The sequence below is a fragment of the Colius striatus genome, chromosome Z (assembly GCF_028858725.1).
Source record: "Colius striatus isolate bColStr4 chromosome Z, bColStr4.1.hap1, whole genome shotgun sequence".
Taxonomy (NCBI): domain Eukaryota; kingdom Metazoa; phylum Chordata; class Aves; order Coliiformes; family Coliidae; genus Colius; species Colius striatus.
In genome coordinates, this window is record NC_084790.1 from 39,680,856 (window position 1) to 39,705,648 (window position 24,793).

The 24,793-nt window shown below is 42.7% G+C and overlaps 1 protein-coding gene across 1 annotated transcript; it reads right to left on the minus strand.

Moving 5' to 3' along the window:
- Positions 1-5,502: 5,502 nt before the first annotated feature.
- On the minus strand, positions 5,503-19,291 carry CCL28 (C-C motif chemokine ligand 28). Its single transcript, XM_062018822.1, has 3 exons — positions 19,228-19,291; positions 6,969-7,095; positions 5,503-6,167 (listed from the first exon to the last, which is right to left on the minus strand). The coding sequence occupies exons 1-3, from the start codon at positions 19,289-19,291 to the stop codon at positions 6,011-6,013; spliced, it is 348 nt and encodes a 115-aa protein (XP_061874806.1). The 3' UTR covers positions 5,503-6,010.
- Between the last annotated feature and the right edge of the window lie 5,502 nt (positions 19,292-24,793).

A 24,793-nucleotide genomic window follows, 5' to 3' on the forward strand; every position in this document is an offset into this window, starting at 1 on the left:
GGTGGCCCTGTTCTGGACTCTTTCCAGAGGTTCCCTGAGTTATCTTCTGGGCCTATGGACCAAACTGACTTCCTAGAAAATGTGAACTTCTGTTCTGGGTGTCTAAAACTTCAGTTTCTCCTTATTTCCTTATTTCCCCTTCCTATCAACAACCCCACCCCCCAAAAAAATCCAAAATCCCCACCAACAAAACCAACAACATCCCAAAGTCAGAACTATGTCCTTGTTCATGACTTCAAAATAGGCTCCTAACAATAGAATCTCTATGGTTTGCTGGCAAAACTTTTCCTGACATTGGGGTACTTGGACTGTTTTGGCTTTAGAGAGGAACAGACACTTGGGAAGAGATGAAGCACCCCATCTTGTTCAATTTGCAGGAGGTCATGCATGAGGCTGCAAGTGCACTTGCAGCCCCTTTCCCTCTCCCTGGAGATTTATGTGCCTTCTTTGAGGCCAGGTACAGTACCATGCAGCCAGGTAGCCTGGGAAGAGGCTGTAGTGAAAGAGCTGTGTGACAAGGAGCCACCTCAGTGGGCTCTTCACTTTGGGGCCTGCGACATTGTACTGAGGCTGTGCCTGTGTGCAGCTATGTCCCTTGCTGATCCCAATCCACTGATTTCTCTTCCAGCTTCACCTCCAACCTGCTAACCCTACAGACTTGTCTGGAAACCTGGATTCTTGGCTGACCCTGCTTGCCATCACTGGCCCTGCTCTGCTTTTTTTGTTTGGGCCCTGTAACAGCATGCCCTTACCAGCAAGGTCATTGCCCTGCTTGCCTTCTTGTCACGTTCAGCTCCTGACTGACCCACTCTTGCAGGGCAGCTTGTCATTGCTGCTCCCTGTCAGCTTAAATCTCTTTGCCCATAAGTTTTTGTATGATAGATGTTGTAAAATCCTTACAGTTGGAAAAGACCTTTAAGATCTTAGAGTGCAACCACTAACCTCACGCTGCCAAGCCCATCACTAAACTAAACATATTCCTCAGCACCTCATCAACATGTCTTCTCCAGCACCTCCCTGGGCAGCCTGTTACAATGCTGAACAACCCTCTCAGTGAAAAAGTTCTTCCTAATGTCCAATCTAAACCTCCCCGGCACAACTTGAACCTATTTCCTCGGGTCCTATCATTCATTACTGGAGAGAGGAGAGTGACACCCACCTCACTACAACTGTCTTTCAGGTAGCTGTAAAGAGTGATCATTGTCTCATCCTTCTCTTCTCTGGGCTACACAACCCCAGCTCCCTCAGCCACCCCTCATAAGGCCTGTTCTCCAGACCCTTCACAAGCTTTGTTGCCCTTCTTTGGATATGCTCCAGCACCTCAATGTCCTTCATGTAGTGAAGGGCCCAGAACTGAACACAGTATTTGAGGTGTGGCCTCACCAGCACCAAGTACAGGGTGCAACCACTTCTGGTCACACACTTTCTAATACAAGCCAGGATTCCATTGGCCTTCTTGGCCACCTGGGCACACTGCTGGCTCATGTTCAGCTGGCTGTTGGTTGACACTCTGCCATGGATTTGTGTGGAGCCACTTTTTGCTTGGTAACAAGGTGAGGAGGCTGCAGTACTGATTCCAGTAAGCAGTTCTTGAAACATCCCCCAGCTCTGAAGTGAACCCACCTCCAGCCTGGCTGGGCCAGTCTGGTGCCTCTGCCATCACTATTTAAGAAGGGAAATCTGCAGTAGAAGAGGAGGTGGAGGAGTGGTACAAGATGGACCATGTGGACCCCACAGTCAGGGAAGGAGGCAGGAAGGAGGAGCGATGGCTGGAGACCCCTCTGCAACCCATGGGGAGAACACAGGCTATGGTCCTGCAACCCATGGAGGGCAATGGCAGGACTGAGAGCCACCAGCAGCTCCAGGTGGGTGTGCCCAAACAGGCAGGAGACTATGTGAGAGGGCCATGCTGGAGAGCCTACGGGCCCCAGAGACCCACACAGGAGGCTGAGAGGAGCTGCAGCCTTTGGGATGAACGCAGATCGGAGTGACCCATGCAGGGCTGCCTGGCCTGGGAGGGACCCTGTGCTTGAACAGTGAGGGCTGGCGAGGAACCCATCTGACTTGAGGAGAGAGAAACAGCAGGAGCTGTCAGGAAAAGACTGACTAAAACCCAAATTCCCTGTCCCCCTGCACACTTGGTCCTTTGTTCCTAAATAGGCCCAAACCACTACATCTCCTCAGGATGTTTCTGGATCCAGATGCTAATTAAAATTTATGTCCAGACATCTTCCTCTTGCAGACTACTTTGATGACTACTTCTTTCTAGGCTAAGGCCTACGGTGTTTTCTTATTTATCAGTGCACTTTACGATCGTTTTCAGTAGCTTTATTATTATTTGTACTATTTGTATGAGGCTACTATCTACTTTTCTCATTACTGAGTGTATTGCAAGGGGATACTTAGCAAAAAAAAAAAAAAAGGCTATCATTTCTTACCAAGAAAGGATCTGCTTATACTGCTATTGTGATAGATTACAATTACTTTCTATGGATTTCTCTGAAAGACCACAGTAATAATGTTAAGGGTGCTGGTGAATCTTGTTTCAAACCTCTTAAGTAATTGGTTATCGTCCTTTAACCAAATTACGCTTCAGACATGTGTGGGTCATTTTCCTTCCATGGCTCCAGAATTTATCTGATCTGTCTGGTGAGATTTTCAGTCGAGGCTGCATTTGGACTAACGTACCAAACTGAAAGCTGCGCCTCAGTAACCTGAGAACTGGAAACTCGAGAGAGGAGAGTTCCATTTAATAAAGATGGTGTTACCAAAGAAACCCAGCATAACTCAGAATAACCATGAAGCAGAAACAAAGTGCTGCTAGTGACAGGACGAACACACTTCCCTTTTCTCTATTAAAATACAGCCTGTTGCAATAAAACATGAATTTGAATTTGTGCCTCTCTCTCCATTTCTCAGCTGTGTAACAAATGGGTGTGATTTCCTAATCCAGTACTGTTTTGAAAGAAAAATGTTTGCTTTCCAGTTACTCACCTTTACTTCTTGTTTTAAGCCAGCGTATCAAATTTAGGGCACTACTTTTGTCTCAATAGATGCAACAGGTTCTTTGCTCCTGTTTAGCAATTCTTTAGCAATTCTATCTGTGACTGACTTTTTTGTTTGGTTTGTTGTTTGTTTTTTTTTTTTTTTCCTAAAGCCACCTAGAGAGATAGAGACTGACATATTAGGTTAAATTAATAACTCTTAAAATAAACAGAAGAGCTGGATGATTAAAGTTGATTCTTAGAACCATTTAAGGGTGAATTTATTGGACTTTTGGATAATCTTAATTACAGGCCTAACTTGGATTTAACTCAATGGGAGGTACACTTCTAAGTCACTACGCTAAAATACTTGGTGGGGTTTTCAGACTATGTCTTTAAATCCATTGAAAAGAGAGCTTTAGCCATCATTTTCAGGGAAAACAAAGTCATGTGCCACAACAATCTCTTCTACAAAACAAGATTTTGAGATGACACTGCTGAAAAAAAAGTATTGATTTTATTTTGTTGCCAAGTACAAAATAGCAAAGGTCAAAAACAATGCTCAGGTACAGAGAGTGTGAGGTCACCAAATGCAGGTTTGGAAAGTGGGTTTTTCTTTCACATGTTTGTGTGTCAGGGTTCAGGGATAAATTAAACTGTACCAGACAACAGGTTTTTCAAGTGCTGTTTTGATACTTCATGTACCAATATCAGGGAAGAAAATTGGGTTTTTTCTTAGACTGTGTGACTGTTAGAAGTTATTATTCCTAACTCAATTCCCAAAGCAATGCACAGGAACCCAAACTTAAAACACAGTTGGCATTTGGGAGAGGTCTTCTGTCATCCCATCATCTATCAATTTGATCTACTGAATCCAAGGGAACCTGATACGAGGTAACACACACTCTGAAGAACTGTGAGATGTAAACTGAACTATTAAAGACTGTCTTTTAAAGTTGGCCCAATATATGCAAATGTTTCAATAGTATTTGAGTTGCAGATCTGGTCTTAAAATATTTGTGACATTGTAACAATTCCAGTTATTGAAAGCTGTAAAAATACCTTTAGATCACAACCTTGCTGCTTTTATACAGTGTGCATAAAAGGAGGAACTGCAGCAGTGTTATAATTTCAAATATGTAGCAGCAATTGTTGAACAGATAAGAATCTAAGATTTGGGGGCCAGGAAAGCTGACAGTACGAAAATAAGCCAACATTAGGAAGCAGATCCTGCTCTCCAAATTGAGAGAGAACAGCAGCTGGGCTGCATTCTTACAGCTAGCAGAGGACACGTCTGCAAGCCACGACTGCCTGGAGCCTCCCAGCAGCCCTTGCCTTGACCAACAGGGACAACCCTTCCAACAGCACAGTACCCAGGAATTCCCACTCTTGATGGCAGCAGTGCTGTGATCTCATCCAGAGACACAGTTTCACTTTTTATTATCCATACTGGCAGCTTAACTTTGCTCCCTTTTTCCTCCAACCTCCCAAATTTTCCTGACTTGCCTTTACCAATTGGCAATATTTAATTATTCTGTAAGTGAAACACAGGGGCCTCAGTCATGCCTGCATCATCCCGGCATGCTCTAGTCGTTTGGAATGTTGAATATCTCTGATAAAACAGGCATAGAAATGAGGGCATACTTTAGTCAGGGTTCACTCCATACACTCATGAGACCACTGGTTGAATTGATGGAAGGGCTATGAGGAAATGAGGTGCTGCCATAAATCTACCTAAATTTCTGATATGCATTTGTGGGAGTATGCTCTTTATTCCCTAGTGACCTTGCTACAGATGTTCATCTTTATTAAGAGAACCTATCAGCAGATGTGTTTTCTCCCATGTTTGCAGTACATAGTTAGACATAAAACAGTTAACAAGACAAATGCGAGGGACAACTTTGAGGACCTAATTTAAGTCAAATACAATGAATGAAAACAGACAGTAATTAGTAGAGGAAGAGGAGGAAGAATAGGATTATGCTGCTATATTCAGCATTTTTGGCTACCTAGGTAAATATTTTAAGTATGCATTCTATAGCACTCTTTTTAAGACCTCTGTTTTCCCCCATTTTCTGCTTCCCACATACGTGTCTCTGAGGAAAAGTGCCTTTGACTAAGATGGCTTCATGGAAATGATAAATTATCTTAAAGTTTCCAAGGAAGGAGGGAAGAAATTGGAGACTGTGCCACACAGGAGAAGGCAGTGCTGTGTGGTAGGAGGGAGGCTATGTAGCCAGTCTAGTTTCATCATTAGTCTCCAAAGAAAGGCCTTGACAGACTCGGGTAATTGTCAGTGTTAATTATGAGGAGAAATTCAGCGGAGAGGGTAGGAAGGACCCAGCCACAGGATTTTAATAGAGAGCCGAAGGAACAAAAGCAACAGAGATTCTCTTTACTGCGTGTCTTCAGGTGCCACAGCTTTGAGCCCAATGAGCAGGCTCAGTTATTACAACTGAAATGGTATTTCATGATAACAGCTGGAAGCAGAGATTGTTCGCAATAAACAAGGGGTACACAGCTTTGGCCAGCTTAAACTGAAACAGAATCTGGAAAGGTATCTGTAAGATTATGTAAGAAGAAGAAAAGGTTATAAAAAAGATTAGCGACTGGAAGAATAGAAACAAAAGAGGCGACGGCACAAAGATGATTGCAGACAAGGAAGAATCAGGATCCAGACTGAGACTGGGAAAACAGAGCAGTAAGAAGGAACTGAGCACTGTCACGTGAAAACAGAAACCAGGTTGTTAAGAAAGCACAGAGAGAAAAGGATTTAAGTCTACTAATAGACCTAGGAGGTACAGTGACAGGACATTTTCAGGGGGACACCTTGTCATTTGGCTGGTAATCTGATCAGCATTTTTCTTGTGTACAGGTGCTGTTTTCTGCCACTGCTTTCTCTGGCACATTGATGTTTGAAAAGTCACTTGAATGCTACAGTTGGCCATCATTGATGAAGTCTAGTTATCTTTGATTGCAGTGCCATATGCCACAGGTCTCTTTGTTGTGGGGCTTGCTTCATCATATTACTGCTTCTTTTCTTTCCTTTTAATAACTTTGGCTCTTCTCTGCTTTCTACCATGAAGCTTTTTCCTGGGAGTCTTGTGCTTATTCTTCTTCATCCATTTTTTAACTTTTCTAATCTCTGGGCTCACACAGAATTTTCTGCCTTCTATGTAGAGACTGCCAGAGCAAAAGTTGGTCGTCAGTTTCAAAGAAAAAGTGTTAAACCCCTAGCTTTGACATATCATTCAGCTACAAAGACCGCAAAGTTAGCATTGAGTAATCTAAAATGACATTCTATGTCTATTCACTTTTTTTTTCCTGGTTTCAAATATCTAAGAGTTATATTCTAAGGTTTACATGATTACACCTATCTTACAAGATCTCAAAAAAGCTTTATTACTTCAGTAGGTCTAAAAAGAACCACAGTGCTAAACAGTATATTTCTATGGACAAAAAAACCTACATCACTTTATCATTATTATTATTGTTGTTGTAATCACCATGCAAATGTCTAGAAATTTTTTAAAAACCCCAAAACAGTGCAGGATTTATTTGTAATTTATCAATGTAAGCAATATTGTATTATTGATATTGAAACAGCCAAACAAAATTAGAAATAACATATACAAAAGTGAAGTTGATTTAATGTATTTAGGCAAGTTTTGTAGAGGATCAATAGTCAGAAAAAAGAACAAGAAGTCTCAAGATGGGTGAGTCATTCTTCAGTTTGGAAAATAAAGCAAGGGTCAAAGGTAGTGCAGGCTGAATAACAATTGATACTGTCACTGAAAAGGAAAATCAGTTTTATCAGTCAGAAGTTTAAATAGCACAGGGAAGGAAAGTTCTTATGTTACATACAATCTTATTTTTCATTGGGTTTGTGTTGGCATTCTAAGATTCTACTTGTTTAAACTGTGCCTGGTAGGTTTTAACTTGATAGTACTCTTTTCACAGTGAAGGACCCAAAACGTATCTTACATAACAGCTTCTAGGTGACACAGGCCATCCGCTTTTTGGATTTCAAACCTCTCCGCTCTTTGGAGAATCCCTTTGGGAATTTGATCTGAAATTTTCGTGCAACAGTTAAAGGCCCCAGGAAACAGAGCTAAAAAGAATAATAACAACGTTAGAAAGAACATAAGGAGACAAACTGTATCTTTACAGAATCACAGAATGGTTGAGGTTGGAAGGAACCTCTGAAGGTCATCTGGGCTAATCCCCCTGCTCAAGCACGGCCACCTGGAGCTGCTTGCCCAGGACCAGAAATGTTTTGAATACCTCCAGAGATGGAGACTCTATAACATATCTGGGAAACCTGCAGTGCTTTCCTGTGTTCAGACTGAGTTTCCTGTGTTTTAATTTGTGCACATTGCCTCTTGTTCTGTCAGTGGGCACTACTGTGAAGAGCCCTTTTCTTCTTTCATTCTCATCAGATATGAGGATGATGGTTATGACGCCTTGATGAGAACTCCCTTAAGCCTTATCTTCTCCAGGCTTAACAGTTCAAGCTCTCTCAGCCTTTCCTCATATGCAAGACACTCTAGTCCCTTCGTCACCTAAATGGCCACTTGCTGGACTCTTTCCAATAAGTCCATGTCTCTCGTACTGGTGAGCCCAGCTGGACCCATTGTGCCAGATGTGGCCTCACTAGTGCTGAACAGAGGAGCAGGATCACCTCCCTTGAACCTGTGACCAGTAGTCCCTGTTCCCAGTCCCTGTTAATGTGGTTGGCATAACCAATGCAATTCACTGAGGCAAACAGCCTTCTCTGTGACTGAGAAAGTCACTAATCATTCCCTTTCCCTCATTATCAAGCCCTGAAGTTCCTGTGAACCAAGCAGACAAACCAAACAGCTTTTTTCTTCCTTTCCCTACTGGACTCCAGCAGGTACTTTTGCCTGCTGTTCCTCCTTCCCAGACACAAGACTTTGTGTTTCTGCTTGTTGAATTTCTCTTCTTGTTTAATTTCCTGAGATACCTCTCTGCCCATTTCTACAGGCTATTGAGATCCATCTATAAAGCAGCAAAGCTATGTAGTGCAGCATCCACTGCTTCCAATTATTTTATCATCTGCAAACTTGCTGAGGGCATGTTCTGTCCCATCATCCAGCTCACTAATGAGGATGTTGAACAGTATTGGCCCCTGTGTTGACCCCTGGAGTACACCACTGGTTACATGCTTCCAACTGGAATTTGCGCCACTGATCACAACCCTCAAGATCTGGTCCTTTGGCCAGTCTTCAGTCCACTTTGATATTCATTCATCTAAGCTGTACTTTGTCAGTTTATCTATGATGTTGTTGCTGGAGACAGTAACAAAGACTTTACTGAAGTTGAGGTAAACAACTTCCACTGCTCTCCTCTTGACCACAAAGCTGATCACCTCACTGGAGAAGGTGGAGAACTATTAGGTTGGTCAAGCATGACTTCCCTTTCATAAATCCATGCTGACCACTTCTCATCACCATCTTGGCCTTCAGATCTTTGCAAATGCTTTCCAGGAGGATTTTCTGCATCACCTTCTTGGGTATCATGGTGAGGCTAACCAGTGTATAGTTCCCCAGATCTTTCTTCTTTCCCTTTTTGAAGATAGGAGGGATGTTTTCCATCTCACAGTCTTCAGGAACCTCTATCAGTCACCATGGATGTTCAAAGATAATTCACAGTGGCTTCATAATGATATCAGGCACCCTCCTCAGCACCAGTGGGTGACACATCCCATCTGTCCCTGTGGCCTTATGTAGGTCTAGTTTTTTCAAATGCTCCCTAATTTGGTACTCCTCCACTGACCATGTCTTCCTTGCTCCAGACCTTCCCTCTGGCTTCAGGGATCTACCATTTTTGAAGTCCAGTTTGAATGTTAAAGTGAGGCAATGAAGGCACCAAGTGCCTCAGCCTCATCCATGTCATTTGTCAACAATTCCTCTGCCCCTTTCATCAGCACATTCAAGTATTCCCTCGCCTTTCTTTGCTATGTAGGTACTTGCGGAATCCTTTCTTTTTGCATATCATATCCCTTCTCAATTTCAACTCCAGCTCAGCCTTTGCTTTCCTAACTCCATTCCTGCATCCCTAGACAGAAACTCTATACTCCATCTGGGTCACCTGCCCCTGCTTCCACCCTTTGTTCCATACTGCTTTTACGTTTTAGTTCAGTTTGGAGTTCTGGGCTCATCCATGCAGGCCTCCTGCCACTTTGCTTGGATTTGTGTTTGTCAGGACAGACCTCTCTAGAGCTTGGAGGAGGTGACCACTGAGTATCGGCCAGCTCTTCTCGACTCCTCTCCAGGGTCATATTCCAGGGGATTCTTCTAAGCAAGTCTCTGAGAAGGTTGTAAATGTCTGAAAGTGAGGACTGTGATTTTGCTTTTTGCCCAGCTCCTTTCTCCTAAGATACTGAACTCCACCATTATACAGACACTGCAGCCCATTCTGCTTCTGACTTTCACATCTCCGACTAATCCTTCCTTGTTTGCAAGTATCTGGCCCAGCTGAATGCTCTTCCTTGCCAGTTCCTTGATTACTTGTGCTGAAAGATGTCCCTCATGAGGATTTTTCCATCTGTTTGAAGAAAGCCTCATCAACTTCTTCCCAGTCAGGAGGTCTATATGTAGCAGAAACTAATCCCGACCCACAAGCTTTCAGTTGGCTCACCATCTATCCCCAGGCACAGCTCCATGCATTCTTGCTCCCTTCTTTCATGAAGGGTAACTCCCTCCCTTTGCCTTCCCTCTCCTCTTCCTAAGAGCTCACATCCCTCTGTTGCAGCACACCAGTCACGTGAACCACCCCACCACTTGGGGACCCAGTAAGATCCTAGCCCTGTGCCTGCAAACAGACTTCTGACTCCCTGTTGGCTCCCCACACTGCACACATCTGTGGAAGGGCACTTCAGAGAGGTGTCAAGGGTTAGTTATCTACAGCTCATGGGATGAGATACCATTCTCTCAGTTTCTCCTACAAGATAGATGGGGCTTTTTGTTGTTTAAAGAGCAGTTTCCTTCACCTCTTCTTGTGCACACATTTGTAAACATGAAGTACAGTAAAAAAAATTTTTTTTAAATGTCATATTTGTGAAAGGAGATCACCAAAATTAATGACATGGTTAGTGTCAGGAGTACAGTTTAAAAGCTCTGCCTTGTGAGGTTGAATCAGGTCCATTATCTTTTGTCTTTGCAATTACTAACGCTGATGCTGGGGTTTCTGTTTTTCACCCCAAGGGCTCCCATGGCTGAATGTGTGTTTCCACTAGGGAACGACCTCCTGCAGATTTTTTCCTGCTTGCTAAATACCATTTTGAAAATAAAAACTCACCAAATCTTAAAAAGCAGATGATAACACGGGATTTTTTTTTTTTTTAATGAAAAACACTAACATTTTAGTGTTTGGTTTTCTTCTGCTCTAGCAGAGAAAGAGATTTTCTAAAAGAAATTACCTCCATCAGCTCACAGACAAGCAAAGGTATGTGGTGCAGGGATTTATATAGGGTGTGAGGGTCTCAGGATGAAAGCTGTGCTTCAAAGTCAGTACAGCAAGGACACATGTGTCCCAGTCCATGAATGAATCTGAGAAAAGTGCGGAGAGAGTGGTGGCATTTTTTTTTCCCCTGGCCTACAAAGCATGTAGTTCCTCAAGCACTCACCTGGAGTGCAACAGTCATAGAGCAAGAAAAAAAAAAAAGAAACAGAAGAATCAATTTCAGTTCCTACAAGCAGGAAGAGAGAAGTCTCTTAAAAATTTTTCCTTAAAAAGTAAGTAAATTTTTCCTAAAAAGTAAGAAGACTGTGTACTCTGTTCCTTACAAGAGCACTTGCTAAGTGCTGGAATAACAATGGAAAGGGAGGGCGAAAGCAAGCAGCCAGCCTGGCAGTTGCCTTCTCAGCAACCCAGGGAGGTGAACTTTAAATAATCATACCATGTGGAAGGATTAATTGTTGAATGTTACCTGTATTATTTCCCTGTTGTCCTTTGCTTTTCTGTCTTCAGCAGCATACTGCTTGTAAAGCCAATTTAATTGACATTTGCAAATGGGAATTAATCTCATTGAGCACCAATAGGGTTAATTTTTGTGAGGGATCAGGACAACATTGGTGACACTCCAATGTGAACTTTTGTAGTTGCCAATCAGCTCCTGGCTCTAGGATTACTTGGAATAAAAACACAAAGAAAGGTAATTATACCTTGAACTCTATCTGAGATCTCCAAAAGCTATGTTTTTCGGAGAGGTCTGCTCCTGCACTTCTTTGGGGTCTAGCTAACTAAAACACTTGGCAAGGCCAGCAACGCCAGCCTCCCGTGGAATGATTGGTTATTACAGAAGGTCTTAGGGTGAGCTAGCTGTCTCTTGAACCCCTCTTCCTCACCTGCTTTCTCCAGTGCCTGGCTACTACCTCTTGCCCTCATCCCACTTTGAGCACACAGAAATATCACTTGCTTTGATCCTCCAGGTCTGAATCACCTGCGCTTTATAGTGCAACATAATATGTAGAACTATGATAGTAATTTGTACACTTTATAACTGAAAACTAAGCAACGATTATTGTGTATATTTTTATACCTTTGTAAGGAAAAATACCCACGGATTCATATAAGGAAAATAAAGCAAAATCGTTGATGCATCCATTGTGAGGGATTATGAGGGCTTCTCTGGCCACCTGTGATAGACTGCCCATGTGCAAGCAGGGAACCTGTCCAACATGAATGGCATATTTTAGAAACTTGTCCATAGCTGCATTTATAGAACTAGAGTATCAGCATAGAGTTAATTCAATTACCTTATGCACAGTCAAACTTTGCATGGGAGCATTAAGCCACTGACAACTAATTTGTGCAGCTGTGCAAGAAGCTGTACATCTCAACATGAGAATGTGTAACAAACTGCATGTGAAACTGCAGTGCGAACTCACCAACAGAAGGCAGATTGAAACTTTGTATAAGATGTGAATGAGGTGGTGCTTATGTTCTGGACGTTTCTTACAGAGACTGAGAGCTTGCCAGCAACTCTTTATGTGAGGTTTATGCCTGGACAGACTGTCTTGCTTTCACAGGTTTGTGTGGATGCTTGCCTTAAGGAAGGCTTGGGGGTTTTTTGATGACAAAGATGTCACATTTAATTTTTTTTTACTGTTGTTCTGTGCATGAAAGCACAGCTACAATAATCAATATCTTTGCATCATTGATGAATACATGCTATCAGGGTCTGTTTTGTCAGACATGAGGTGTCATCATCAGCCTTGTGTTGACAGAGGTACTTGTGGTAACTAGTACCTTTCTACATTGGCGCTACTTTTAAAAGTGATGTTATTTTTTATTCCCTGAGCATGAAGGAAGATCAGGGCAGTGAGACGAGGAATTTGTGTATTTGTCCGGAGCCCCAGGAGGGTGATGCTTGCTCTCCTGAAGCACTGAGCCATGTTGCAGCTCCATTGCCCAGTCCATTATTACCATAACTGCACTCTAAACCTGCATGTGGAAAGGAACCAGGAGGTAATATGCAACGCCTAGCCCCACACCATAATTTTTCTTTGTGGTTTCAGCAACTAGATCAGGCTTATTAGTAATCATTGGTCTAAACAGTGGTTAAAAGGAAAGTGTAGTTTTCCACAAGGAAGCTGGCATGGCCTTCTGTGTGCCATTTATCAGTCAAAGATTTTTTCAGTGCTGCCCATTTCATTTGTCTCTATGGCTCAATGGCACGATCAGAAATCCACAGCTGATCACCCAAACAGAACTTAGACCTGTTGTCTGACATTGAGTCTCTTTAATCAGTGTCATGGTTTAGCAAGGAACAGCTTTTGCTTGGTAATGGGGAGCGGGCTGCAGTGAAGACGTGGTGAAGAGTTTTTAGACTTTCCCCTGGCTCCTGGGTTCAGACCCACCTCCAGCCCAGCTGGGCCAATCTGGCACCTCACTATTTAGGGATGGGAATTTAAAGTGTTTGTAGGAGGCATAAGAGTGGTACAAGATGGAGGCAACCATGTGGACCCCACAGTCAGAGAAGGAGGAAGGAAGGAGAAGCAATAGACCAGAGACTCCTCTGCAAGCCGTAGCGAGAATGCAAGCTGTGCCCCTGCAACCCATGCAGGGCCATGGCAGGACTGAGAGTTACCAGCAGCTCCATGTGAGTGAGCCCGGACGGGCGAGGGACTGTGTGGGGAGACGGCCATGGCCCAGGCCGTGTTGGAGAGCCTGCAGGCCGCAGAGCAGCCCCACACGAGAGGCAGAGAGGAGCTGCAGCCTTTGGAATAAGTGCGCGTCGGAGCAGCCCGTGCAGGGCTGCCGTGTGTGTGAGTTACCCCACGGACTTGCAGGGAGGATGGGTGCGGAGCCCAGCTGTCCTGAGGAGACACAAAAGTCAGAAGCCATCAGGAACAGACTGACTGAAACCCCCATTCCCTGCTCCCCTGGGCTGTTCATAGTGGGGGGAGGTAAAAGCACTGGGGTAAAAACAAAGAGCTGGTTGGACTCTTCATCGTTGTACCACTCTGTGTTGTTTTCTGTTGGTTATGCCTTGGGGTTTTATGGTTTTGCTTTAGTTGATGTTGCATTAAATTATTATCTGTTTTCTTCCCCAAGCCGAGTAGCCTGGTCTGTTTTGTGCTGGACCTTAAGCGGCAATTAAGCTCTCCCTGCCCTTTGGCAATCCTCAGGTCTTTGGTACTTGAGGCTAATTGTGGTCTTTTGTTCCCTGATGGGCCAAACCCTGACAATCAGAAAGCTAAAGGAGCTGCTGAAGGGACCAACAAGCTTAGCTATGGATCTTGAGACAGGTTTACTCAGGGAGTGCTCTGCTGTTATTTCAGCAGGTGATGGTATCTATTTTGGTATTTCTTCCCTAGGAGCTCTTACCAGGAGAAGACCTATTGCTTTTAAAAGGTTTTGTTTGATACATTTGGGTGGCATCTAAATACTTCAATCTTGCAAGTTAAGCATCCTTGCAGAGGATAAGCAAGCTATTAACTGGAAAAATATGTTCACTCACCCCACCTTCTCTCTCCAGGATGCCTAAAAAGCCCTCCTTTTCAGAGGCATGTGGCTTGTGGAACACAATTGTGCTGTTTTTTTCATTATACTGTATTTATTTAATATGCAATATACAGCCTTATCAATTTCCAAAGGAGAAAGGAAAGCTTTGCCTTTCTAGTAAGAAAAAGTTGTTTTGTGTATCTGAAAGAAAATCCAAACAAACCTCAAACCACTTGATTTTTTTCTTAAAAAAAAAAAAAAAAGGAAAATCCATTAAATTCTGATTTATGTTGAAACATTGCTTATTGTTCAAGGAAAGTAGCACATGAACTTAATTTAAGCTTTCCATGGTGGTTTGTTCCCTTGAATGCATGTCAAATCTTGGTGTCACAGTAGCCAGTTGCTTTCTCAGGGCTGAAAAAGTAAGAAGCAGTAGGCAACTACAGATTACAGTTTCCACCTGCATTCAGCTAGACCCATTAGAAACTCTTTCAAACAAAGTTTTGCACCTAAATGGAAAAGATCCCCAAAGCCTTTGGGACTCAGTGAGTCTGAATTGATGTGACTGCTGCAGAGTGCTACAGAATCAAGCACGGTGAAAACAATGTCTCTGATGGAACAGCAACACTTCCAGAAGTACTGTTCATTGTATGTCTTTATGCCTCTGTTGATTGATATGGAGGAGCCTCTTTGACTGACAATGTCTTTTTTTCATTTCCTGTTACCTAGCCGAACTTTGTCCACAGATCCGTCACCAATCACAAACTTTGAGAGCTACGTGTTAAAACAGCTGAGGAAGACTGTGCTATTTAGGGTTCAGGCAAGTAATACTAAAAGCAATTATTGCTTCCTGTTCAGTTTTTGTGGCACTGAAGAACATTTCTCTCCCTTTCCAGTTTTCAGCTGATATTCTTAGATTCGCCTACACTTTTAGGGAAACTGTAGAGCCTGATGAAGAGCCCTCCTATGACATACAGTGGAAGTAGCTGGTGGCTGTTCTGCTGCTCTCTTGACTGCATTTTTTAAGAGGTTGGTGTGTGTTAATCTCTCAATAAAGGTAGGGCAGACCACTGGTGTGAGAAATATTGATGTTGCTTTTGCAGAATTAGAAAGAAATTAAGACAAGGAATTTTGACTGTTGTCTGCCTCTGTGTAATGTAAATCAGTGGACTGATCATAAGACTGTTATCTGTTTGTTTGTAATGTTAACTAGAGTTTTAAATTTCAGGACTGTGGGGGAATGGGTGATAAGATACAAGAACCAGACATCTCCTGAGGGGATTTCAGACGCCTAATCAATGGGCCAGGATAGGGAATAAAAACCCGAATATTGTACCTGTCAGGTGTGACTACTAGCTAGGACACCAGCTCTTACAAGAATGCTTAATAAAAGTGCTTCACTGCAGAGTCTGACCTGAGTCTTTCACGAGAAAGCTTGTTTTGTTTCTCACACTGGCAAGGAAAAACATCACAGTCATTGGTTCAGCTAATGAAATTTTTCTGTAGAAAATGTAACATGGCAGGGCAGGTCTTTGCCTCATGAAGAAGGGCCGAATGGAGGAAAAAAGAGGAGATGAAGCCATATGGAAATAGGTCATGAGCAATGGAGCCACTGCATTCCCCAACTCTGGGGATACTCTGGAGTGTGCTTGGTTTCTTTTTGGCCTCCTTTGACTAAGCACACTAGGAGAAGATGGGTTCTAGGAGAGAGCAGTGAAAAAGGCATTTTTGGTCCCTGTCCAGATCCAAGCCAGCTGCCCTCGGCAGGCCTCACACAGCTCCTTTACTGGCAAGTTTCACTCCAGCAGTCAATGTTTTGACCAGGCCTTTGGTGGCCCCTCCTGAATCCTGCTGGTGGCACAGAAGAGTCCATCAGTACTTCTGGCAGAGCACTTTGTTAACCTTTGTGAACTGGATGTGACTCACAGGCAGCTGAGTGAAAGGCCATGCTGTAGACATTCTTCTACATAACTGAAAGTCCGGAAAGATAGTTCCTGCACTTACACAAACTAAGGGAGCCCAGCAAAGCTGCATGTAGTGATTAAGCAGAATGGGTTCCTCCAACACACTGTGCAGTCTGAGGAACAGCTTCTCCTGCACAGCATGATCTATAAACGTGAGGCACTTTCTGTATCTAGGCTGACACGTGTGACCTGCTGCTAGTGGTCCTCAGATTCACCACAAAATGATGTAGCTCTGCGCCCATTGCACAACTTTGGCACACCGAAGGCTATTAGCAGCAGGCAGTGTTTCCTAGTGGAATTCTTTTGTGGTTACAAAGTAGGCTTTGTACCGCTGGAAAAAGACACTATTGATTAGTTGGATTAACGTCTTCCTTAGTGAGAGCATGATATGTACAGAAATGCTCTGGTCTCAATACAGCCATTTGCATAGACAAATTTCAGTTCTTAATCTGGTGCTGTTGGCTTATGAAGACAGAGTCCAGGCTCTGACCTTGCCAGTAAATTTGCTGTCACATCACCTACACTTTGTATTAAATACTGTAAAGTGGTTCATTTAGTACTCCTTTGCTCATGAAGCTGTTAGAAAATAATTCTCTCATCTAAACCAAACCTGAGGCTACTTTAAGAGTTCAATATCTGAAAGCAAGTCTTTCCAGCTTAACCTAAGGCAAGACAGTAACTATTTTGTTATACAGAAGGCTCTCATCCTGGTTGGCAGGTAAACAAGGCAGGATTCTAGATTCCTTGGCAAATGTAGCATAGCTGTAAAAACAAGGAGATTGCCTAATAGCTGGAGATGAGAAGGGGACTCAAAGCTGAAAAACGCTCTAATGCATCTTACTATTTTGACTGCAAGGTAATACACTTAGTTAAAGCATAATTCTGAGAGAGACTAAAATAAAGCAGAAAGGATTCTAAGCTACACCTGCTGAAATGTTGAAATTAATTGTAAATAAATGATAAATTATAGTAAAAAATATATAAATCGTATTATATAGTTTTGTGGCCAGTAATGAATACAAATTAGGTTAGACAATAATGCTTTTCTTGTTCTCCTGTGTCTCTCTTGTTCTTGTTCTCTTGTTCTCTCTGTCAATATGGACATTTTCAAGGCCGGAAAGCTGACTGGAGATGGACAGATGGGTTTGCTTTTGAAATGGGACTTTGTCCATCAAACCACTAGCAGTTTGCATGCTGTCTGTCCCTCTGCTCTACAGGACTACAGAGCATCAAGGAAAGGCAAGCTGAAAACTGGCAAAACAGTGTGTAATATTGATGTGGTCAAACAAATGTCGGTATCTAATGCCTTATCAGAAGATGAAATTTCTGCTATTCGTAGCAAAAACAAGCCACATAATGCCTTGCTCATTGAGATGCAAAAACAAGCTGTCACGTGAACATAAATCTGTTGGTTTGAGGGGTTTTTTTCCTATAAAACAATGCAATTGGGTAAGAGAGAACCCAGCCTGCACACCGTTCAGAGCACTCTCACACTGATCAGACCAGCATTACTGGAACAATTTGACTAGGATAACTCCAGCTAACACCTTCAGGAAGACTCGGAGAGTCTTATTTCATCCTATTGTTATTCCTGCCCTGTAGCATTCAACATTTGTTTTGGATGCTCTTACTGTACATGAATGACCAATTTCCCTCTTCATGTCTTCGCAATGAAACACATGTAGGAGCTTCTGAAAGAGAATTTCTGTCTTCTCAAACTGAAATTCAAACCAGCTGCCTTTGAAACAAGTTCCCTTGCCCAACCTGCTCCATCCTGTTGTCATGCAGCGCTGCCCTCTTCCCTGCAGCTGTGACAGCACTGGGCATTCAGTAAATCCCTAGCATTGAGATGGGATGATGGAAGATTACCGGTTTTGAGGTTTTTTTAAGGTAAAATTGCAAAATTAGATTATAGGAGAAAAACAGACCTCCATCACACTCTACAAAATAATCTTGATATCACACACATACTCAAGTTAAGATTTGGGCTGGTATATCTGTAGCACGAGTCTGAAATACATGGATGCATGATGGCCAGCCTAAAAAGCCTAACCCTAACTCAGGTTAAGACTAAATCTAGTTCAGATTAAGGCAGGGTGTGCTTGTACCCAGAGAGCCACATTTTTATTGTGGGTTCTGCTGTGTGAATATGGTTGCTAAGTAAGGAGCATATTTGCCTGAGAAAAGGTAGGTGGTAAAGGTATTTCCCGTGTCAGATGGTTGAGTATAAAAGAACACGTTCTAAGAGAACCTTTACCTGTGTGTATCTGTGCCAGACCTATTGTGCAAGACCTTGCTGACTGGCCAGATCATAAATCTAATAGAGGAGCACTTGCAGAGCCTTCCCATGCCAGCAGGTGCAGTGGCCATTTTTGCAGGATAAAATTTTAAGGCAGGTTTTGTCCACTTGTTGTCTAATTCCTCAAGGAACTTCACAATTCCCACTCCTATTGAAGTGTGCAGATCTTGAGAAAGGAACATCTCAAAGGCTGACGTGCTCCAGAATTTATCTTCTCCAGCTTATCTTACATTAGAAAATTACGAAGAAAAACTTAAGAATCCAAACACAGCACTAGCTAATTGTGTTGATTTTTAAAAAATTTTGATGAAAATGCAAGATGACAAAAGTAAGTGTTACTAGATCTCCTGAATCCTTAAGACATGCTGTGCTGGAGGCAGAACAAAGCTGCATGCAGAATTGCTTTTCTGCTGAGAGAAATAATTTACGTGATGTCCATCATAAAAGCTTTCTGGGATCTTTGCCATCCAGGGTGATTTAACTTTAAAAGAAAAAAAACACAACCCACCAGTGTTTATTTAAACATATTCCCTCTCAAGAAGCTTGGAAAGGAGGAAACTGCAGCTGAAATACAGGGATCCCTTTAAACACAGAGTGAAATTTTACTTGAGGTTCCTTTAGAACATCACTGCTTTAAAGGTCTTGCATCTTTAGCAGTTAAATCATTCAGCTATGATGTTCTTGATAACGTTTGCTATGACAAATAACCCATTCGGCTTGTCCTTGATTAAAGCCATTTTACAGAATCAGAGTCCTTCAATCTGCTGTGGAAACATTGAGGAAACAAGTGCTCAGGTGAAGCCCTGACTCCACTGAAACAAATGCCAATTGTTCTGTGCAGTTTAAGTCAGCCAGGTTGCACCCTTCAGCTCTTTCCACATCACAGCATAGACCTCTATCACCTGTGGTCCCACAAACAGACACAATTCCAGGCAGATACCCTTTGGGTCTTTCTTTTTTTTTTTCCTTTTACTTTCACAGTATAGAAATAAAGCACAATGTTACTTACTCTCAGACGTCTGAGTGACCGTGACAGCTAGAACAGCCAAGACGGTGACTAAGTTCACATCCATTCCTGCTAGGAGCTGCAGGAGCACAGTCACAGAGCAGCCGGGGAGCTGCAGGAACTAACACCTGACCCTACCTCCCAGCTGCCAGGTATGAACGTGACTCAAAGCCCCACCCTGAGCCGCAGCTTGATGTCGGCTCTGTCCCGTGTGGCACTCTGGACTTCAGCAGGACTCGCCACCTGCAGACCCGTGGTTAACTGTCTTGCCAGATGGGGAAATAGGCTGTTCTTCAGACTGTCTCCCACGATCATACTGCCTTACAGCTGCATCCCCCCTAGCCCTCCTCACTGATGGGGGTCTTCAACAATAGGAATGCCGAGGGTAGAAATACTTCAGAAACAAAACACCCGCAGGATAAAGGCAGAAGGAAAAAAGAAAAAAAGCAGCTCTGCTTTTGTATCATCTCTGTGAAAGCCAAACTTGCCATGTTGTGGGCCAAACCTGCTCTAGTACAAACTGGCACAACCTCAGGAAGACTCTAACCCTGCACTGGCTTTACATTTGACCTGTTTCAGCATGTAAAGACCCTAAGTAAGGGCCTTGTGATTTAGTACATCTTACTCCCTACCGGTAATATAGCAGCCACGTTGTTCATGAAAGAGACTGTGCAATGTTTTTGGTGAAAGACAGCTGGAAAGAAACTGCAGCTGGTGTATCTCCCTCAATTTTTTCCTTGATTCCCAATTCTGCAGGCCGTTTCAATAATTTTCTGTGAAATCAAGATAACCCTCAATCTGAACAAAAAAAAAAAACCAACAAAGATGCATATTTGGAGGCTAATAATTTCTGTAACAGTTCTGTGACTGGCACTGGAAAAGTTTTTCTGACTCATGCAAGAGATGGGGAAAGTTGTCTCTGGGGAAAGTAACTCAATTTAACCACTGACACATGTCACTGATTAAAACCTTCTAAAAAGATTACTCTGTGATGGATCTCTGTCTGAATGGAATGCTATGGCTTCATGGGCAGCAAGCAGTCGCTGTACTTTGCTGTACTCCACTGCTGCCATTGCAGTGCAGCCTATCTGCTTTGGCCTTTTCCAAGTCTGAATTGGAAAAATCAGTCTGGGAAGTCCCTTGACTGCTCAACCAAAGTTATCTTTGCTCTGATGCACTACAGCCATTCTCACAATTTCCACATTTCCAGAACACAAGATAGAAGAAATTGCTAACCTCAGGGGCTTTAACCTACACTTACAGTGCCCCAACACCAGTTTTGCAGTTCCTTCTAATAATAAATTAATATAGCACAATCAAACTTTCTGGCTATCACAGCTTTACTGCACAGCTCTTGGTTTCTTCTTGACACTGTTATCTATCAGGATAAGAGAATGGGCAAATGCAGAGCACTACACCTTCAAATGAAAGTCTACTGTTAAGAGGAGAAAAAGTAGTAGATAACGATGTGTGCTGTTTAGAGTGTGATTTCAGGGAAGTAATTTATGCTGAAATCAGCAAGCTGATTTTTTGTCACCATTTCATTACCATGTGAAACCTGTGCTATAAAAGCTATACCACCACGGCCTAAGCTAAGGAAGCACACAGCACATTTACTAACATGAAATTAGATATGGGCAAGACTATTAGCAGCACCACTGGCCTTCAAAGTAGCACGAAGAGGAGCAAGCTACATGAAAATAAATCCTATGAGATAGTTAGAAAACCAGCTTCAGTCAGTATTAGATTTTGTATTTCAGGGTCTGCTTCTCACTGAAAAATGGGGTGCCTTGTGTCCTTGGAAGTAACTAAGTAGTTTGTTCTCACAAATGATTCATGTGGCATCTCCAGACTCAGCTTTAAAGGCCTGATACTGATGACCGAAGTCTCACCACAATTAGAGCATGGAGTACAGGGAGCTGTGGCAGATGGGCATGGGGGAAGAACCAAAGCACTCTGAATTTTTAAGAGTGGTTCCTTCAGTGATGATTCCCAGGTGGTTGCTCAGAACACACTATGTTCTCAAAAACAGGGAGTAAATAGAGATATCTGCAGGTATTGATTTATCTGCTGCTGGCAACAACCTACAGCATATTGAATAAAAATGGCTTCTTCAGTCGCATTACTCAGATTCAGCCCAACTATTACACCTTATGACGCCTCAGAGCTCATGGTGTCATTTCTAGGTCCGAAATAAAGTGTGTGTCTATCTACTTCAATGGGAACATGCATCAAGGAAACTGATAGACCCGGAACGTACTTTCCACTTTATGGAGGCTATAAAATGTGTCAACAACTTAAAACACTAAACTTATTAGAATGGGACAAAACAACTCTGTTTTATGAGACTGAGAAATTTAAACCAAAAATGAATCCAGGGAACAATACCAAATATTGTGCTATGGCTAAACATGAATGTGAAGGCAGCCACTCAGTTTAGCAAGGAGGAACGAGTTAGTTGGAAATGCTTTTCCAAGAAATGCATTGGCATAGTTGACAGTGGCATTATTTACAAGTACAGCTAAAGGAAAGTGAAGAGCTTTATTGACATTTTGCCTTGGATTGCATTCAAAGCTCATACAGAAGTGCCAACCTATAGGCAAAATGTCTTGCAAATGTGAAGGTAGTCATTCTTCTACCCTGAGACACAAAGCAAATGTGAATGCAGGGCTACTAGAAAGGCTAAAACTGTCAGCTCTTTTCATCTGAGCCTTTCATTTTTGACCACAGGTTAATGATTGTAACATAATGTCAATATGCATTGTAATATAATGCCTTCAGTTATATATACCTCTCTTCAGTTACTCAAGCAGAGGCAGGAGTAAACTGTCCTTCTTTAAACTACTTCTTGCCTTCAGACAATCTTCTTTTGCAACAGGAGTGCTGATTACTGAAGATAACTAAAATCACCAACTCAGTTTATTAAAGCAGGATAATTCATGAAAACAACTGTGGATCTCCAGCAAGATTTCATTTGACAAAGGCTTCTGACATACAGATAGATGCAATAGGCTTATCTGTTACTTCAATACTTTCTATTACTCTAAGAGAAAGCTGGAGAGGGAGTTTTTACAAGGGCATATACAGATCAGACAAGCAGTGATGGCTTCAAACTGAAAGAGGCAAGATTTAGATTACAGAGAGAAGTTCTTCCTTGGGAGGGTCGTGAGGCACTGGAACACGTCGCCCAGAGAGGCTGTGGATGCTCCATCCCTGGAAGTGTTCAAGGCCAGGCTGGATGGGGCTTTGATCAACCTGCTCTAGTGGAAAGTGTCCCTGCTCATGGCAGAGGGACGGGAGCTACATGTTCTTTAAGGTCCCTTCCGACACAAACCAATTCTATGCTTCTACAGTAATAATCAACTCACTGTAATAACTTATTTATTCCCTAGACTGGCTTAAATCATAAACGGATAGTGCACACTTTTCACAATTATACCTTGGGCTTCCTAGAATTGTCTCCAACTGTTTGTGTGGGTGCTAAAATCCCAAAATATGAGGTCTTCTGATGTCCTCTATTGTTGACTGCATCAGCTGGCCCTGTGCCTACCATAAACCCCCAGATTTTAAAATTCTCTGCATACCAGAAAGTTACCTGTGGGTAGCTTCCCTTCAGGGGGAAAAAAAAAAAAAGGAAAGGAAAAAAAAAGATGAAGACTTGAGCCATGAACATTTAAAATGCTTAACGCACTTTCTAAGAAGAAAGCCAGCCAGATTCAGTTCTCTGCCTGGAAGGGAGGGTATAGATACACTCCCTTCCTAGGAAAGCTTCCCCAAAAGCCAGCTAGGGCATCAAGGGGGTATATTTTTCATTCAGCACTACATCTTCTTGATAAATAAAACAGAAATTTTAGGAGGGACTGGAGTGTCCATTTCCCTCCCACCAGGTGAATGTCCCCACAGATAATGCTCTTAATGCCCCTGCTGAACTCAGACTCCCCAAAACTCTTGCACTCCCTGCTGCACAGGGTTCCAGCCTTTGCTGGAGGAGCTGAAAGGCTTCTCACAGCTTGTGTGGTTGCCTAGTACTTCAGATAACTTAGGGCAGGGACTTCCCACTCCCTGACCATTATATTATGACAGGACAAGATGAAAGCTGAGTTATTTGAAAGGGTGTTTTTGTCCTCAAGAGGTTTTGGGCTTTACACACCAAGACAGGCATCAGCTCTGGCTGCAGTGCCAAAATTGCACTGAAATACCTCGTTTTGCCTGCTGTACATTTCAGTAACAATTTCGTGTAATTAAAATAGTACCTGTAAGGTACTTTGAATTCCATCTAAAGCAGCTGACTCCACACAGACAGACACTGACATTAGATAAGAGCCAGGCATTTTACCTAGAGGTGCCTTTACTGGATTTTAGCTGGTACTGTGGTAGCAGCTATCATCAACAATGCTAACAGCAGAGATAAAAACCCTTATTGCTAGTACACAGCAAAAGTGATCATTCCTCACAGGACAGTGCTTTGGAAGCCATACTACAAAAGGAGGAGAGGATGCTGCGGCGTGGGTGCTAACAGAGATGAGAAGCTGCCTGGCATTCAAAGGAAAAGTGAAATTCTCTCTGAAGTGAGAACTAAGAGGAAAATGAGGCTGATAAGAGTTCTGTGTCTCTGTTCCTCTGTGAAGGCAAGAAGCAGTGACTGCAGGGAAAGATGGTCATGAAAATGCTACGGGCTAGAGAATGAGGGGCAGACACCCAGAAATGCATTACTGAGGAAGCAGAGTACCATTTGATAGGAAGCTGTGTTAACATCATGTTGCAGATGTTGAACCATTCTGGGAAGCCACCCCCAGGCAGAGCCAAGGTTCTCAAAGACTGCCAAAGAATACATATTGCTGGTGAACTGGAAAGCTTGGCTTCCAATGATGTGTTCCTGTCATTCGAGATAGCCAAATTATAATTCTTCCCACATCTCCAATATGACATTTAAAAGCTGACATACTATTATGAAGCTTTAACAAAAGAATCTAATTCAATGAGGAACTTAGAAAAAGGGGAAGTCGATCTTAATTTGAAGGAAGACCACAAGACGTGTATTGAGAGGACCTGCAGGTGTTGAAAGGAAAGAACGGCAGATGTTTTCTATAGTTGTCTGGTGCTGGATAAAAACCTGATGCTGGGATATGCAAGCAGGAAAAAAGGGCATTGAGATTTGTGTTGCTTCCTTATTATTTAAAAAACAGAAATATTTTCATGACTACATAGCTTAGTCATTCTTGCAAATCAAGCACAGAAGTGTGACATTTACATCATTTTTCTACACAGTCTCTTCCCAACTCTGCCTCCCAAAAGACTTCTTACGACAAAGCTGAGGCCACAGACCAAGTTCCCCTAGTTCCTGTATGTTCTACGTGGCCTCTTCTGTCTTAGGCCTTAACTGACTTTTTGAATGAGTCTATTATTATTTTGATTCCAAAAGGCAAAAAGCAAAGTGGGGGGTGGATAGAAGGTCTACTCACAGACACATAATCAGTGAAAGCTCATGCCCTAGAGAGGCAACATCTGACTGCACAGATCGGGGGTCTGGCTCAACATGCTGCTTTGTTTCTGACTTTCTTCTCTAAGT

Excerpts from the sequence above, each read along its gene's own strand:
- CCL28 (XM_062018822.1), bottom strand. The coding sequence starts at position 19,291 with ATGGATGTGAACTTAGTCACCGTCTTGGCTGTTCTAGCTGTCACGGTC. Across the intron at positions 7,096-19,227 it reads GGTCACTCAGACGTCTGAGA|CTCTGTTTCCTGGGGCCTTT; the intron begins GTAAGTAACATT and ends TATTCTTTTTAG. Across the intron at positions 6,168-6,968 it reads TGTCACCTAGAAGCTGTTAT|TCTCTACATAGAAGGCAGAA; the intron begins GTAAGATACGTT and ends TTGCTCTGGCAG.